General features: G+C 43.0%; 1 protein-coding gene across 1 annotated transcript in view; it reads left to right on the forward strand.

The window, feature by feature from the left end:
• Positions 1-3: 3 nt before the first annotated feature.
• Positions 4-16,550, forward strand: part of PLXNC1 (plexin C1) — a gene marked incomplete at its 5' end in the record, with an annotated part of 102,759 nt that continues 86,212 nt past the window's right edge. Inside the window, 4 exons of the mRNA XM_019515795.1 lie at positions 4-768; positions 11,005-11,130; positions 12,424-12,558; positions 14,930-15,030. Of these exons, the coding sequence (XP_019371340.1) occupies positions 4-768; positions 11,005-11,130; positions 12,424-12,558; positions 14,930-15,030 (1,127 nt within the window). The remainder of the gene's footprint in view (positions 769-11,004; positions 11,131-12,423; positions 12,559-14,929; positions 15,031-16,550) is intronic.

The raw sequence follows: 16,550 nt of genomic DNA on the forward strand, positions 1-16,550 counted from the left end.
GCGGGCGGCAGCTGCCTGTTCGAGCTGGAGCCGGCGCTGAGCCGGGCGCGGGACGTGCTGCACCTGGGCCCGGCGGGGCAGTGCGCGCAGCCCGCCGGCGCCCACAGCAAGCTGCTGCTGCCCTACGGCACCGACAACAGGACGCTCGCGGGCTGGACGCTGCACAAAGGCACCTGCCAGCTGCTCCGCGGGCTCAAGGTGGAGCGCAACCAGAGCGAGGTGGTGAGCTGCCTGCCCCGCGGCTCCACGGCCGGCGTCGTCTTCCGCTGGGCGGGGGGCGACTACGTGGCCGTGGCCGCCACCTACTCGGTGGACGGGCAGTTCAGCTGCGGCCTGGTGCCCTCGGAGGCCAAGACCGTGCTCACCATCCGCTACCTGGGGGACCTGATGCCCACGGACAGCTTCGACGTGCTCAAGTACAAGCACGCGCCGCTGCACTTTGTGGACGCCTTCTTGTGGCACGAGCACCTCTTCTTCCCCTACTACCGCCTGCCCCATGGGCCGCCCAGCGTCGTGGTGCTCAACAGCAGAGGGCACTTCCACACTCCTTCCCAGGTGCGCCTGAGCTGCGGCTGCCGCGGCCACATCCTGGCTTCCAGCATCCTGCCGCAGCAGGGGTTTTGGGCTGCCGTCTTTGCCAACCAAACAGAGCAGCCGGCCTGGGCCGCGCCGGCCTGGGACAACACTGCGCTCTGCCTCTTCGACCTGGCGTTCCTGCAGGACGCCAACCCGAAATGCCTCTCCAACGACTTCGACTCCACCGGCTGCGTGAGTCTGCACTTTGCTCCCTTCGGGGCTCCGGGGGGCTGAGCCAGGCTGGCCTCTTCAGGCCTGGGTCCGCCGAGCACTCCTTCACGTGAAGAGAGGGGCCTCTGCCCCACTTCTCTTTCAGCAGGGCTGTGCGCGAGTGTAAGGCAGCGGCCGACGGCTAGCGGGGATAAAGTGTGCCCCACCGCATGGGGCAGAACGGCCTCACTACCCATTCGTATTAAAGCCAGATGGTGCAAGGTCAACATTTCATAGAAGTAGGACGTTGGCTGCCATGGTTCCCTTGCTTTACCTGTGGTTGCTCCAGGTGTTATGTCTGTGTTGTGTCAGGGTTGAGGGTAGGCATGTGTAGAGTGTAGACTATGGTTTTATGGGATGATTTGGATGGTAATGACCCTGCCTTAGGCAGGGGGTTGGACTAGGTGACCTCTGGAGTCCCTTCCAGCCCAACTTCTCCATGACACTATGAAGCGCAGTGAGCTGCCTACCTGACAGCTGGAAGAAGCCAGCTGCAGAGTTGTACTGCAGCTCTTTTTTTGTGGGCTTGCCCCTTCTATTGTGTGGGTGTTCCTTTGCACGCATGGCCAGGCTGAGTGTATTGCACCATTCACCCATTCATGGTGAGATCTTTTCTTTGCAGTTTCAGTTTATTGTGTGGGTGACCAGTTGGTTGCAGAATGATATGTAACCTTGAGCAGGGGCCTTAAGAGGTGTTTGGGTGATGGCAAAGAGAAACTTGATGCACCAGGCTTCCTGTTCTCTCCCTGATGCTCTCCATGCACGTGAGATAGCTTGTATCTGCTGCTGGTCCCTCTGTGCTTCAGCATAGGCTCACAAACAGGTTGAGACAGACAAAGCAACAGTGCTGGGTGGTAGGGTTGTTGGGGCTCCCTTGCATACATCATTCCCTTGTGTACCACTGGCTACTGAAGTGTTGGCTGTGGGATAGTTGTATTGTTTGTGGCTGTCCTGAAGCCTACCTGAATTATCCCGTGGAGAGCCCCAATCAGCCCCCTCCCCCGTCCCCATGCCTCCACCCTCTGAACAGTTAGGCATTCACACATGGAGTGGAAGGTAGGAGTGGCAGTTTCTGGTTGCTGTTTCCTGGCAACCGGAGGAAATCAGCTGAAAAATTAATTCAGAATGAGATGCTGTTTTTGCAAGGCCACTCCTCATGTCAGAAACCATGACCTTCTTCTCTCCATGCATATCCTGAGGGCTGTGGCTAATAGAACAAGGCTGAGAAAGTAATGGGGGCAGCCACAGGGGATCAGGCTTCCAGAAAGAGAGCCCTGGCAACCTCCAAGCACCAGGGATTCTGCAGCCTTTGTGCCCCTTCTCCACTGTAACTCGTCCTTCACTGACCAATGCTGTTACGTTGGTTGGAACTCCTTGAGAAGAAGTAGAGTTACCATCACTGCTTGACTTTCGATGTCAGGCCCATAACTTGAAAAGGACCCTGAGATTCATTTAAACAATATCAGTGATTGTGTTACAAAAATGCAGCGATGTTAAATTGTGTCCACTTCCATGCAGTATTGTAAAATAATAAGAATTGTTCTTTATTAGTATTAAGAAGGGTGCAGGGGTATGGTAAATAAAATACTGTGCTGCCCTAGAGGTGTGAAGTGGAGCTGTGCTTTGGATTCATGTGAAAGGCTAGTTTCAGTTGACCCAGCTGAAGTAAATGGGTATTTGGTTGCTTGAGCAGGAGAGTCAGGGGTGCACAAATGTCATTGCTAGCCACCTTGTTCCTTTGTGTACCATTGGCTACTGAAACTGGTGTGCTGTATCCAACACTATCCTGATGGGCTGCTAAGCTTAGGTGGATAATGCCTGCCTGACTACTATTATTTTATTTTACCCCAATGGTATTCCTTCCTTACCCATTTATGAAAGGGTATAAAAATTGCTTCCAAAGCAAGTCAGAGAGAGTCAAAAAAGCAAAAGGGTTCAAAATCTGCAGACACTGAATGCATAACCTGGCAGTCAGTACATAGAGTTTCAAAAACTGTTTGCAGCAGTCATAAAGGAGACCCATGTGCCACAACACAGCAGGTGCATCACAGAAGTGTAGAAATGCAGCAGGCAGTGGTAGTTTAAACTTAGCTTACACCCCAGCCCTTTTAAGAAAACTGTGTTTATATCTAGCTACAGTCATGGCAAAATGAATGTATTGTACTGTTATCACTACCTGGAAATGGAAATGTAGAAAACTTGTCTCTGGGGAACCCGTTGGAACAGAGGGCTGCCAGAAAGCTCTCATACATAAATATGCATGTTACAAGTCCCGGTGATCTTTACAATTCATGATCTGAATGAGAATGTGTAAGATGGTGCAGGTGTGTTCACGAGGACACAACATTACATTATCTCTCTGCAGGGTGGGGTGGATTTGATTTCAACTGAATCAATTTAAATCATGATTTAAATCACTGGTCAGGAAGTCTCGATTTAATCATGGTTTTCTACAAAAAATGCATTCTTGTTTGAAATCTTTTATTCATTTAACTTCTTGAAACTTTGCACTGTCAGAGAAAGGTAAGGGCTTGCCTTTGTGTACGCAAACTTGCAGAGGGACAAGAGGGTCAATGGGTAGGTAGTCAGGTCTGTTATCTCTCATCTGCATATGTTGTTCTTAACAAGGATGTTATCTTTGGAGACACAAATCCAGTCTGAGAACTGAAACTAAGCATCACAGAGAGAGAATCATAGAAAATGCTTAATGGGATCTTCTAGACTGAGCACCGTGTCCCATTGGGTAGAGTGGTTTTTTGAATCTTTAGTAATCTATAGGGGAGCCTCTGAGAACCCCATAAGATTGAGTCCCTAATATAGTTCCGTGGCCTGTTTTGACCTATTTAAGGTTACATGAATATATTGTCTCAAATAATATATACTGTAATTAGAAGTTATAATCCCTATTCCATGATGATATCTTTGAGCTTTAACATATTTTAAATTAAAACTATCTTTATATAAGGTTTTTTTTAAAAGCCTCTTAAAAATATGATTAAATCAAAAAACCTGATTTAAATAAAAACTCTATTTTTTTTTTTTTAAATCGTAGATTTTTATCCACCCTGATGCAGGGTCTGAGGTGGTTTTTTTGGTGTAAATTCAGCCTTCAGAAAAAAACATACAGTAGTCTCACGCTGCAGCTCTGTCACAAGTCTCTCTGTCTGCCTTGGATGTGAATCTTTTTTGTCCATATACACATTGCTGTTTTCATTTGCTGATTGTTGCCAGCACCTGATTGCTGTTAATCACAGCAAAGGTGCTATGGTTCTGATTAACGTGCAAAGGATTCATCTTGCTCAGCATACCATCCAGCAAAGAGTTTAAGCCGATTCTTAACTTTATGGGCAGCAGCAGTTCCATTCACTTCAAAGAAATTACTTCTGTATGGAAAGTTAAGCATGGATATTAGTGCTTTACTGGAGTGAGGCCAAATTTCTCAGCACCTTGCCAGACCTAGTCTTGTGTGCATGTGCTGCCTGGTGCAGCGTTGCGGCACTTGCCAAACATAATTTGTGTTGTAGTGTTAGTATTGGGTTTAAAGGTAGCATGAAATATTAGTCTCATTGTCTGTAGTAAATACTGAATGAGAAAAGCCCTTATTAGACTGCTGTCTGTTCAATACAGCCACAGAGTTATAACTGTAGGCTTCTGCCCATATAACTGTAGGCTTCTCAATACTTTTGCCCATATGTTCTTCGGAAATGAATGTGTTGATGATGTGCAGTGCCTGTCCCTGAATTTGAGACATAATTGGGAATGTTGAGTGAAATTCTTAGCTACTGTAAATTGGCACGGGTCTGTTGAAGTCAGAGTGCTGGAATTAGTAAAGCAGCACCCATTACCGTGAATGGAGAATCTGTTTCTTTAACTTCCAGGTATGACATTTTCACTTGTGTGATAGCTTGTCTGTTAGGAGTCAAAGTCTTTTGTTTTTAAGGAAAGATTTGTAAGTTGTTTAAAAGCCATTTGGAGTCAGGATTGTACCTGTAATGAATTTTTTAGTAGCCTTTTTATCCTTTGTAGATTACCAGACTGACAGTGTTACATCTGCTGTCTGACAGAAGAATAGGCTTCCATAGCCAATATATTTAACTTGACATTGCTATAGGAAATTACCGACATTGTCCCTAGCTGTGATGATTTCTCAGTATGTCTCTATTGGTGTGGGAATTAAGCCACAGGAGTCCTGTAAGCTCTCAAATAATCAGTTTTCAACAAAAGAGTAGCTCTGAGCCATCTGGCTTGACCAGGTGTTTTTGCCTGAAACTTTTGAGAGAGCATTAAAGAACTGTGGAAGGAAGGATTAATTTCCTTGAAATCATGCAGTAGATGAGGGGGGATAGTTAAGTTAGAAGGAAAGGCAAGTTCCAAGTTCTTAACTCAGTAAAAAACAAGTCATGTCATTGCCCAAATACTGTCTTTTGCTATTCATTTCTTGTAAGTCCTGGCTGGATTGCTTCATTTCCTACTGTAGTATGGGGGGAACTATGGGTAATGTTTTAGACAGATTTTTTTTTTTTTTTACAGTTCAGTCTTGAAACTTTCATGGGGATAATTAGAATATGTTTAGCTTAGGACAACAAACTGATTTACCTGATTCTCTGATTTACCTGGAGCTAATTCTAAGTGGAAATGTTTACTAGTTAATTATTTTGAGGGAATTAATTATATTAAAGGAAAGGGAGTCTATTGCCTACTTGACGCTAGTTTACATTGAGAACGTGATGTTGACTCTGTTTGACTGTAGAGCAGTAAAATAAATGTAGAATAATTGGCCAGGTTCTTGGTAGCCGTAAATAAATACAGCTTCAATGAAAGTTAGTGGAGCTGTTGCTTCTTACACCTTCTAAGGATCCAATTCCATATCTGTACTTAATGATCTGCTGCAATAAGTTTGCCACACAAGTAGAGAAAAACCATCCTGACCCCCAGGAGGTTATATCAAAAAGTATTTAAATGAAATCAAGGCAGAAAATAAAGGCATAAATTAAGCAACAGCAGCTGGACTCCTAAGGGAAGAAATCACAAATAGAATGTGTTTGAGGGAGAAATGATTGAAACACAGGGTCAGAATTAATTCAGGAGACATCTAGGTTGGGGGGGTTGGAAGTAGAGAAGCTTGAGCAGCATGGGATTGAAGAACTACAATGAGCAGCTGTGTTGGACAGGATAGAGGGACAAGAAAAGAAAGAGTGACCACTACCATATAAAGGAAGCTCAGTCTGTAAATGAATCAAAACACATTTGGGTTAAGACAGAAGAGGCCTGGGAAGGTCCTGCAGTGCTGTAACCCCATTAGTCACAGTCGATGAGTAAGAGAGATGGTTAAAATATAAATGCATGTGATAAAAAGGGTGGGAATGATGAAAGGAGTAGCAGCTGCTACATCCTGAAGAGAGTGGGCAAGCTAGAAAATAGATTGGAAAAGAGTTTTGGGCATTTTTTGGTTGATTGTTTTGATGGCCTAGCTAATCAGTTTCCCTTTTTTCTAGCTACACAAATGTGATGTAGCTGTGATGCCTTCTTTGACCAGAAGAACTGAGTTGGTACTGTCAAACTTGTTGGTGTTGCTTCTTGGGTCAGTTGGAGAGGATGATATAAAGTCACTCTCAGTTACCATAGTGTTTGGGTTATTTAATTCCAAGGTCTAAATAACTTCTGCAAGGCACCTAGAATAACTTGGTTACCCTGCATTGAATGCACTCTGAAAAAACAATGATGGTCATGGAAATCAAATCTTAAAGCAGATCATGACTTCCTCAGTTCTCAGCTTTAACCAAAACTCACTACACATCCCAGCTGTTGAAGTTTGTCAGGTACATCTTGTGATGTACTGAAAAGGAAAGGTCAACTCACTTTTTTTCTTAAGATAAGGAAACCATGTGATTATAATTATCTAAAGCAGACGTCCACTGTACAGAAGTCTCATGCCTCAATTGATTTATTTCAGTTCTATACTAGTACATGACTGTCTCCTTTTTTCCTTTTGTATACAGATATCTCTTTGTTTAAAAACCAAGTTTTTCCCTCAGAGTATGCCTTCTGAGTTAATTAAAAATAAATCATTTAAATTACAGAAAGATATTTTAACGAAGAGTTAATTTAAGTTGTAGGGAAAAACCTCTTCTTTTTTAGGCAGGTGGTTTCGTGGTTAAATCATTGGACTTGGACCCAGGAGATCTGAGCTCAGTTGCTAGCTGTGTCACAGGTTTGGTGTGGGAACATGGGAGGTCACTTAACTTTTCTGTATGATGGGGTCTTATTGCTTCCATTTACCCTTTCTTTGCCTGACCAAGATGTGCCAAAATATTTCAGTGGCTCTAGTTAGATTTGTGATAAGGCTCCATTCACATCACGAATCCACCTACAAGTAACAGCTTGCAGGTGCAATGCTTTAGCTTGTAAGAAATTGGGGAAAAGAATGTCTCTTACCAGGTGGTTCTACAACACTGAGCACAGGAGAGCTTTCGTTCTTGACTAGCATCTCTGGACTGTATTATAGTTCAGTTATATATTATGGCATATATATTACAGCTAATAATAGATTGCACATTGTTTGCCTGATATAAAGAGAATCTCCTAATGCACCTACATTCCAAACACTGTTCCAGAATGACCCCACTCCTGCAGCCCCAAAATTCAGGAGGCACCTACATTTTGGATTGTAAAAGTCCCTAGGCATATACACAAAAGTGACCTAATCTGGGCACCTAGGGGCATTTTTACATGTGATCTTGATGCAACAACAGGTGCTTTTAATTATTGAGCTGCACTAATTAAAAGTGCCTGTGTGTCACGTGCATCAGTGGTACAGCACATCCTCACGCCGAGAAAATGGCAGTGGGGTGCTTTGAACTAAAGCACATTGAACGTGTTTTATTTCAAAGTGCCCTACTGCCATTTTCTCAGCATGGAGATGTGCTGCGCCGCTGATACACATGACGCATGAGGCTGCCAGAGCACATCAATTTGTGCAGTCCAGTAGACTCAATTAATCAAGTCTACTGCAATGCACAGGATTTCCAGCGCATTGGAGCAGTCTTTCTGCATATGTGTAAGTGCCCTAGGAGCCTAACTCTGAGCAAAACTCATTTGTCATCTAGAATGGTAGTGGGGCAGTAGCTAAACTGCCTGTGTGCGCCAGAGGACAGCCATTAGACATCCTTTGAGCATACTTACTTGACACTGACAGCACTGTTTGGCACAGAGCTCAGTTGCCACAGTTACTTTAGCTCAAAATAATGGTTGGTGGAAGTGCCACTGCCACCAAACAGTTGTGTGTGAATTTAATGGCTACAGCATTCACTCAGGGGGTTGGAGACTTGGATTCCAGGCCAGTATAGCTTGGTGGGATCAAGAGCCACTTTTCCCGCATCCCAGGAGAATGCCCCAAACACCAGGGTATAGAACAATCTGGGTGGGGAGTAGTCTCATGTTTTCTGTTGAAGTTGAGTATTGGGCAGACAAGAATGCAGCAGTGGTGGGACCAGAAGGAGTGTAAGCAACAGGAAGTGTGACTCTGTACTCTAGTTTTAGGGCACTCTGCTGAGAGTTGGGAGACCTGGGTTAGAGGCTTTGACCTCAGGTTATTTCTGTTTTCTAATCAATATGAAATGTGTGCGTGTCTTCATCAGTGGGCTACAGAATTAGGTTCTTTTGCTTGTTCTCCTTGTGGCCCCATCTCTTGCTTTCCTTTCTGTCCATTGGTCCAGCTTCAACAGAAGTGGGGCAGCGGAGGGGTTCCCTGCCTTTCACCCAAACTAGCTTATAGACTTTGTGGTTAGAGCCATATCATGGGAGAAAGGATATATGTGGAGTTGAATCCACACAAGCTGAGATCTCCAAGCTCCAGGGCAAGTGGAATTAGGAAACAAGGCAATCATGAAAAAGTTGGGTGACACTACTATTGCCAATGACCAATCAGGTGCCTACCCTCTGAAGAGAGACTAGGCATTCACCATCCTGGATGAATGGAGATACAGCCCTGAGTCAGGTGCTAAGCTCTGGTGTGGGGTGGGGATTCAGAAACACTATTGTGTTCAGCACTTTCTATTTGCTGCTCTAGGTGGCTTTTTGCTTTGAGTCTCCATTTGAAGTGCCCAACTGTCCTGATACTTTGTGCAGGGAGCTGAGGTGCTCAGTTTTCTCTCTGGTTCCTGTGGGATTCCTGTGCCTGCCCCTGTATATTTGTATCACACATCTAATATTGAGGTATTGCAGCTTCTAAATGGATGTACCTGGGTGATCAATTTGGTACTGACTTTGAGCCAAACACTCTTTTCAGTCATTGTAGTGTAACTCTTACATTGGCATTAGAGCAGTTTGCTAATATGATAATTTTGATTACAGCATTTTTCTAATACATTATAGTTATACTTCATAATTTTTATTAGATCTAAATTAAATAGATCCCTTAAAACTTGAATTTTATCATAATGGAGTAAGGATGCAGAGAACAAGAAGGGAATAAGCTATCTTTAATGCTGTTTTTACTAATGCTATATTTAACCCTATCACAAATAGCAGGGTACGTTTTCTAGTTTTTGTATTCCAGTGGTAGGCAATATAAGTCTCAGCTTCCTTAATTGTAAAGCAGGAAATCAAAAAAGGAAGGGTAAAGCACTGCACTTTCTGATAAGAAAAAAAGAACACAAAATGTATTTGTTTGAAACTACACTCTCTATACATGGGGTAGCTGTAGGTGTTAATCAGGACTTTTGAACATACTTCAGGATAAATTAGGGTTCAGTGGTGTGTGTAACACACCTGAGGGCCATATGACAGGTTGCTTAGAATGAAAACCAGCAGTTTATAACAGATCTAGACATTATAGATTTAAAAACAGCAGGTCAGCTTCCCAGTATACAGCAAGAGTGGATATGTATACCAGTGGCCAAAGGCGTAGACTCAGTAACAGGTTTCATATCTAGTGTTTGAAGGAACAAATAGCTACGCAGTCCTGGATCCTTCTTTTCCCTGTCCATTTAGGTTAGTGATTATTTAGTGCTAACATTTGCATTACAAGGAACTGTTTTATGGCAAATTAACACATAGAATATTTCACAGTAGGCCAGTCCTCTTCCCATTGAAATCAATGGCTAAAATCATTGTGGACATGAAAGAGGCTCAGGATGGGTCTATAGACCAAGGGTTGTCAACTGGGAGTACGCGTACCCCGCGGAGTACTTGAGATGGCTCTAGGGGGTAAGCATGGGTGGGCGGGGATGGAGTGCCACCACGCACCATCCTGCTCTTGTGTGCAGGAATTGCTGACCGGCTGGACACGGGGCAGGGAAAACTGTCACACGGTGGCTGGTGCTGCTCTGTATCTGGCCACACGCTGCCCCCCCCCCCCACACCCCACATGGTGCTGTGTGCCACACCCCTCTTCCCAGGTCTGTGTCTAGCTGCCATACACTGCTCTGCATCTGGCCACAAGGGTACACTGACCCAAATAAGTTGAAAAGCCCTGTTATAAACTATTACAAGAAGATGGCCACATCTTTCTGGTGAGGCCACAACTGGAATAGGAGTAGTATGTCCAGTTTTGAGCTCCCCACTATAGAAACGATGTGGACAAGTTGGAAAGAGTCCAGCAGAAAGCAACAAAAATGGTTCAGGGACTGGGGCACATGACTTATGAAGAGAGGCTGAGGGTTTATTTAGCCTGCAGAAGAGAAATCTGAGGGGGGATTTATTAGCAGCCTTTAACTATGTGAATGGGGGTTCCAAAGAGGATGGAGTGAGACTGCTCTCAGTGGTGGCAGATGGCAGAACAAAGAGCAATGGTCTCAGGTTACAGCAAGGGAAGTGTAAGTTGGATATTAGGAAAAATTTTCTTATTAGGAGGGTGGTGAAGCACTGGAATAGGTTCCTTTGAGAGTTTATGGAACCGTCCTTGGAGGTTTTTTAAGGCCTGGCTTGACAAAGCCCTGGCTGGAATGATCTAGTTGGAGCTGGTCCTGCTTTGAGAATGGGCTTGAACTAAGTGACCTCCTGAGGTCCCTTCCAACCCTAATTTTCTGTGATTCTCTGATTCTGTCCACATTTCCAAGATCATGTTATATTAAAATCCTGTTAAGAATAGCAGTGTCACCAAAAGTAGAAGGAAGGGTATTGCACAGCTTTCTAAGGAATATTCCTTTGTTTTTAAGTACATTTTGCAGTATGGTTGAAGAATTTTATCATGTTTTTCTCTTGTGTCTGATATTTTAGGAAACTGTGCCGACAGTGAAAAAGTCACCGACCTTGATTCACTCTGATTTATCAGCTGTTTATGCTACTGTCGTTTTGAACAAGATAGTTTTGTTCTTGGGAACAAATAATGGACAGTTACTGAAGGTTGGTGACGTGGTATTTTTTAATAACACTTTGATGAGAGAATGTTTCCTGTGTTATATTTCATGCATTGTATTGCAACCTAAGGTTGTCACCTGGACAGCTCTCTTCTATTTATTTCAAAATAAACTGCAGTATTACTGTTGTAACTTTCTAAAACTCAAATGAGCAAATAAGGTTATATAGAGAACAAGGTAATATTCAGAAGAGGCTTCTTAAAATCCACAAAGGTATGCATTTGCTGGATATTACTTATAATCCTTAATTTAATATTGCAACACAGTTGATTTAAAGTATTTTTCCCAGTGGAGACCAAATGCTGTTAGATTTCTGTCTTTAAACTCTGCCATGTGTTGTGAATATCTGTCCATTAGAGACTAAGACATAAGGATTGTTTCATCGATGCTGCTGATTAGGATTCTGCTGTTTGAATGAGTAACCTAGAAGTGAAAATAAGATTATCTCATTATCAGACTTGGAAGCATTTAAGTTAACATCTTTTGAATTTTGTTCTTGAATGCAAGTGTGTGCATTTCCTGTCTACACTGGAAGGGGTGACTATTTTATTTTTATTAAGCAGGCAGCTGGAATGGATAGAATACAACATGAAAATCTTTTTCTTGTTTGATTGCAATATACGTACAATGATAAAGGTATAAAACTGAAGGCTTACATGTGTCTCTAGCACAGTGGAGACCACAAACCCATCTGGGTTGTTTAGTTTTCAAGGCAAAGTCTGTATTGATGCTAGTGTGCTGCTTAACATAGAAGAGGAGTGAGAAGATGTGGATAGGAGTTGAGTGAGCCAAAAAGGGAAATAGCAACTCGCAAGCATACTCCCAAAGGCCAGAAGGCAAAATAGCTGCTGTTTTTGAGGCAATGGGTAATAACATAAAAAGGAAACCTTTTAAATGTTATGAAAGTTTACTACAAGGGGGATTCCTGATTGAAGGAGAGGTCGGGGAGCAAGTTCCTTTTAAAGCATCTACTACAGGAGCTGCAGCATGGAGGAGCTGCAGGAACCCAAGAGTATGAAGGCAGAGGTTCTTTGTCTCTGTGAGAACTTGGATTTAAGGGACAGATCCCTTGATCTCTTCCACTATGCAAAGTGGGACCTGAACCCTTGTCTTCTAAGAGGAAAATATAGGCATAAACCTTGATTACACTTTGGGCTTTAGCTCATACTGTGGCACTTTTTGCCCTCCACTCTGTTAATAGGACAGGAAAAAGATTTATCATTAAATCTGTTTCCTTGGTAAAGGGATTTGTAACTAATTTTACATTTCACATTTTTAGGTTATTCTTAACAAGAATCTGGAACCGAATTGCCCTGAAATTTTACATGAAATAGAAGAAGAAACACCAGTTTTTCCCAAACTTGCACTTGACCCAGTGGATAGTAACTACATATATTTGGCATCTGCTAACGAGGTTGGTACAACATCAAATACAATTATTAAACTGCAAATTTGAAGGCTTTAATAAGTTTTCTGTTATATCATAGGTAGAGTTTTCACTGGAATAATAATCAGACCTTGATTGTCTAAACTCCAGTTAATCAGTTTGTTCCTGCAGAACTCATAAGGCACTCAGTCCTACATGGGGCTGAGCACTGTTGCTCTGATCCAGCAAAGCACTTAAACACACGCTTGACTTTGGCCATGTGCAGTTCTTACATTCCTTCCTGGAGAATCATTGCTCTCCCAATAGAAATTACCCACGTACAAGTGTTCATACAGTTGTGTGTGGAGGAAACATGACCCATATGTGAGAAAGATCTTCCACTTTGACACCTGGGAGATCTCTCTTGCTTACGTGCTCTTCTATCTAGAATGAATGCCTGTACGCTCAACTATCCTGTGGGAGGAGTCGAGCAGAAGCTTGCCCTGTGCATTCCTGTGATCAGGGGTGGAGTTAAGCAGCCACTGCCCCCACAAGCCTTCCTGAGACCAGAGTCTCTCTAGTCCAGGGAAAACTTGGAGAGCAGTGGCAGCAGAGCAGCTTTACCTGCCCACTTCCCAGACCAGGGGAATCTTGATCTAGGAAAGGTGTCAGGGGTATTTCCCCACAGCTGGACTCTTCTCATGTTCAGGAGGTGACTGGGGAAGGCATGAGGAGCCAGGAGAAGGGGAATGTCCACAGGTTGTAATGCCTGTACTTTCCCTCTTGAGAAGACTGAGAAGATTTCTAGCAGCAGTAGAAATGAATGCCTGTCCGTGGCCTTTATGTGGTCCTTTTGAGATGCCAGTCATGTGCTTAAAGTTAAATGCATACTTAGACCCCTGGCTGTCTTGAGGTCAGAGTGTTTGTGCTACACTGGAGGAGAGCAACTGATGAAGAAGGCTTACAGGCTCTGTGGGAATATGGTTCTTTTGAGTCCCTTCATAATCTCACAAATTTGCTGTTCTGATTTGCAGGCTGTGGCATTGACTTGGATTCACTGGAGTTAGGGGTTTGTAATCCTGCCCTTTATTGAAGTCCACATTAAAATTCCCATTCAGTGCGGCAAGATTTCATCTGTAGGCTATATTTTTTACTTTCGATAACATCTTTTCTCAACGGAAAATATAACTTATTTTACCCTAAAATTTAACAAAATGACTATAGGTTAGTAGGGACACCCACTGATCTTATAGAACTTCTTTCATGGATGCAGTATTTCACTGCTACAAGAACAAATATAAATCCTTGCACACACAAGAATTTGGTTTTCTTTCATCTTGTTGGAAGAACAAATTACTATGGAGGAACAGCAACCTTTAGGAATAAATATGGCTCCAAAACCCTCTCTAGGAGTTTAACAGGATGGACCATAAAATGAGATTTCTCAAGTTGAGCATAGATATTTAAGCCTGCTGGCAAGCCTAATACCTCATTTATCTGTACCCTGGAATATCCTAGAGACTGTCAAATTAATTTGGTCATGTAGTACATGGTGGGAAAAAGAAATAATAAGAGATTGAGCAGAGACAAAGAAACAAATTTATAAACAAAAATTTCTAATCTGGAAGATTTCTGTAAATTATAAATAATTTTTCATTTAATGTCTATTTAATATCATTTAATATTCTTTTATCTGAAAAGGCTGTGTGGAAAATTTTGGACATTTTTGCATATCTTGATGGACAGTAACCTTTATTTGTACATTTCAAAGGCATGTGTTAATTATATGCGTTTTTATCCATTTCCTTGGGCACTTACCTGGTTCATGCATTGAAATGCCTATAATAAGTGCATTATTTTACACAGAGTTTTAGGTGCATATTCATTTCATTGTTTGAAAACTTGGATTTTGAACTAGAAAATTCATCATCCTGATTCACCAAACTACTCTAGCATTTCTGTCATTACCATTTATGATGCACATGGGAACAATTGAATCAAACACTTAGTCATACTCAAGGGAGTTTCCTGAGTATAGCAGGGAGTTTTGAACAAACTGCATGGTTGGCATAGACATAGACAAGTTTTCAGATACCACAGTGTTCTTCCTCAGGTCTCTGGGGGAGAAAGCAACACAGCAGAGCTAAATAGCAGATGAAACAGGGGCTTGCGTAAAAGTCCATATGTAAATAAAAACAGGAAAAAGAAATTATGGCTAGCTGATGCAACACTTCTGCAAAACAGGTTAAATTTTGGACCTGAAGACGAACTTGCCAAGGCAAAGATTGAGGGAGCCAGCCTAGATTGCCATATAATTTTTAAAACAATAGACATTATTGTGGGATTTCTTACAGCATTGAGTCTGCCTTTTTAGAGGGACCAAAATAATTCAGCATGGTACTGCTTTCTTTTTTTTTAGGTGAGGAGAATACAAGTTGCAAACTGCAGTAATTATGTTTCTCATTCAGATTGTTTGTCTGCAGAGGATCCATACTGTGAATGGTGTCATTTAACTAACAGGTATTTTCTCATATTTCACATTTGCATGAAAAAGAAACATATTTTCAATAATAACTTATAGCTGTATTCAGAATCAACTTATTGTAATTTACATCTAGTGGATATCTACAAAGTCATGCATAAGCTTAAATATGTTTGCTGTCAAATGAGAAGGATTCCTAGGCCTTCCTAGAGCATTGTTAGGCTTGACAGAATTAGATTTTTTTAAAATATTTTTTAAACATTTTGAAAGCTAAAATCAATATTTATTGTTCAGCGTTTATTTTAATTTTTATCAATTAAAATTTTCAGGATTGCACAAAATTAGGGATGTGGGGGGGCAGACAATTTAGTAATATAAAAAGTAAATATCCATAAATCGATAAAGCATACATTTTGTAGACAGACAGAGCAGTATCTCTTGCAATTCAGAACACACATGCGGCAGGAGTTGCAGGCCATGCCAGTAAGAAGACTGTAGTGGGAGATGGGTTTTGAGGGGCAGGGCTGGTGGTGCCTGGGAGTCTGGTGCCACTGGTCTCTCACTCTGCCCAGCTCCCAGCCGGAGCAGGGGCCAAAATCCTATGGAGCCCGGTCCAGGCCAGCCTCCACGGGAGTTTGGCCCCTATCTTGATCATGCAGCAGCCAACCTCCCGCAAAGCCCAGCCTGGCCCTTCCTTGTCTTTGCATGATTGGGGCAGGAGCCAAACTCCCATGGAGGCCGGGCTGGACTGGGCTCCACAGAAGTTAAGTCCCAGCCAGGGCATGGGCCTGGGCAGGGCAAGGGGCTGGCAGCACTGGGCTCCTGGGTGCTACCAGCCCTGCCCCTCCTCCCCCCCACCCCCCAGCACAGCCTTACCGGCACAGCCCCCTCGGCCTTACTGGCACAGCTCTTGTAGTGGCCGTTCTGCATTTGTGTGTGTGTGTGTGTGTGTGTGTGTGTGTGATTGCCTTACCTCTGTCCTGTATTATTTTTTTTTTTACATTCCTTTATTTAAATTTTGATGACTTACTGATGTAAATTAGTTGTCCATCAGTCTGTGAGTGTCAGGTGAAATCAACGTTTATTGATTAAAAAATAAAATCCTGCCAAGCCTAGGCATTGTTAATGTCGAGTGATGGTGCTAATGAAATGGAACTCTTTGTTTTAAAAACTTCATTTGGTATAATGAACTGTGTGCGTGTTTCTGAAATTATTTTTCGTATGGCATGAATATATATTGTGTGTGAAAAAAATAAAGTCCTGAATCTTCTTCAGTAGATAGGGTTCTTTGCACTGGAACTATTGTCTCTCCTGCGTGGAGATTCTTAGGAGGATTTTCTTTTCGAGTGATAATAATGACTTGCCAAGAATTTCAGCATCCCATTTTGGCCATTTGTTCTGTTGCAACCCACACCCACACATGCATGCCGCAGGGCTGGGCCAGGTCGGGCTGGCTCTGTGCCTCCATATGGGGTCTCCAGCACTGCAGGCAGGATACTCATACTCACCAGCTGTCCAGTTGTGTGCCATCGTGCTCGGTGCTTCCACATGGGGCTCC

This window comes from Gavialis gangeticus, unplaced genomic scaffold, assembly GCF_001723915.1.
Source record: "Gavialis gangeticus isolate Ggan-Ray unplaced genomic scaffold, GavGan_comp1, whole genome shotgun sequence".
NCBI lineage: Eukaryota > Metazoa > Chordata > Crocodylia > Gavialidae > Gavialis > Gavialis gangeticus.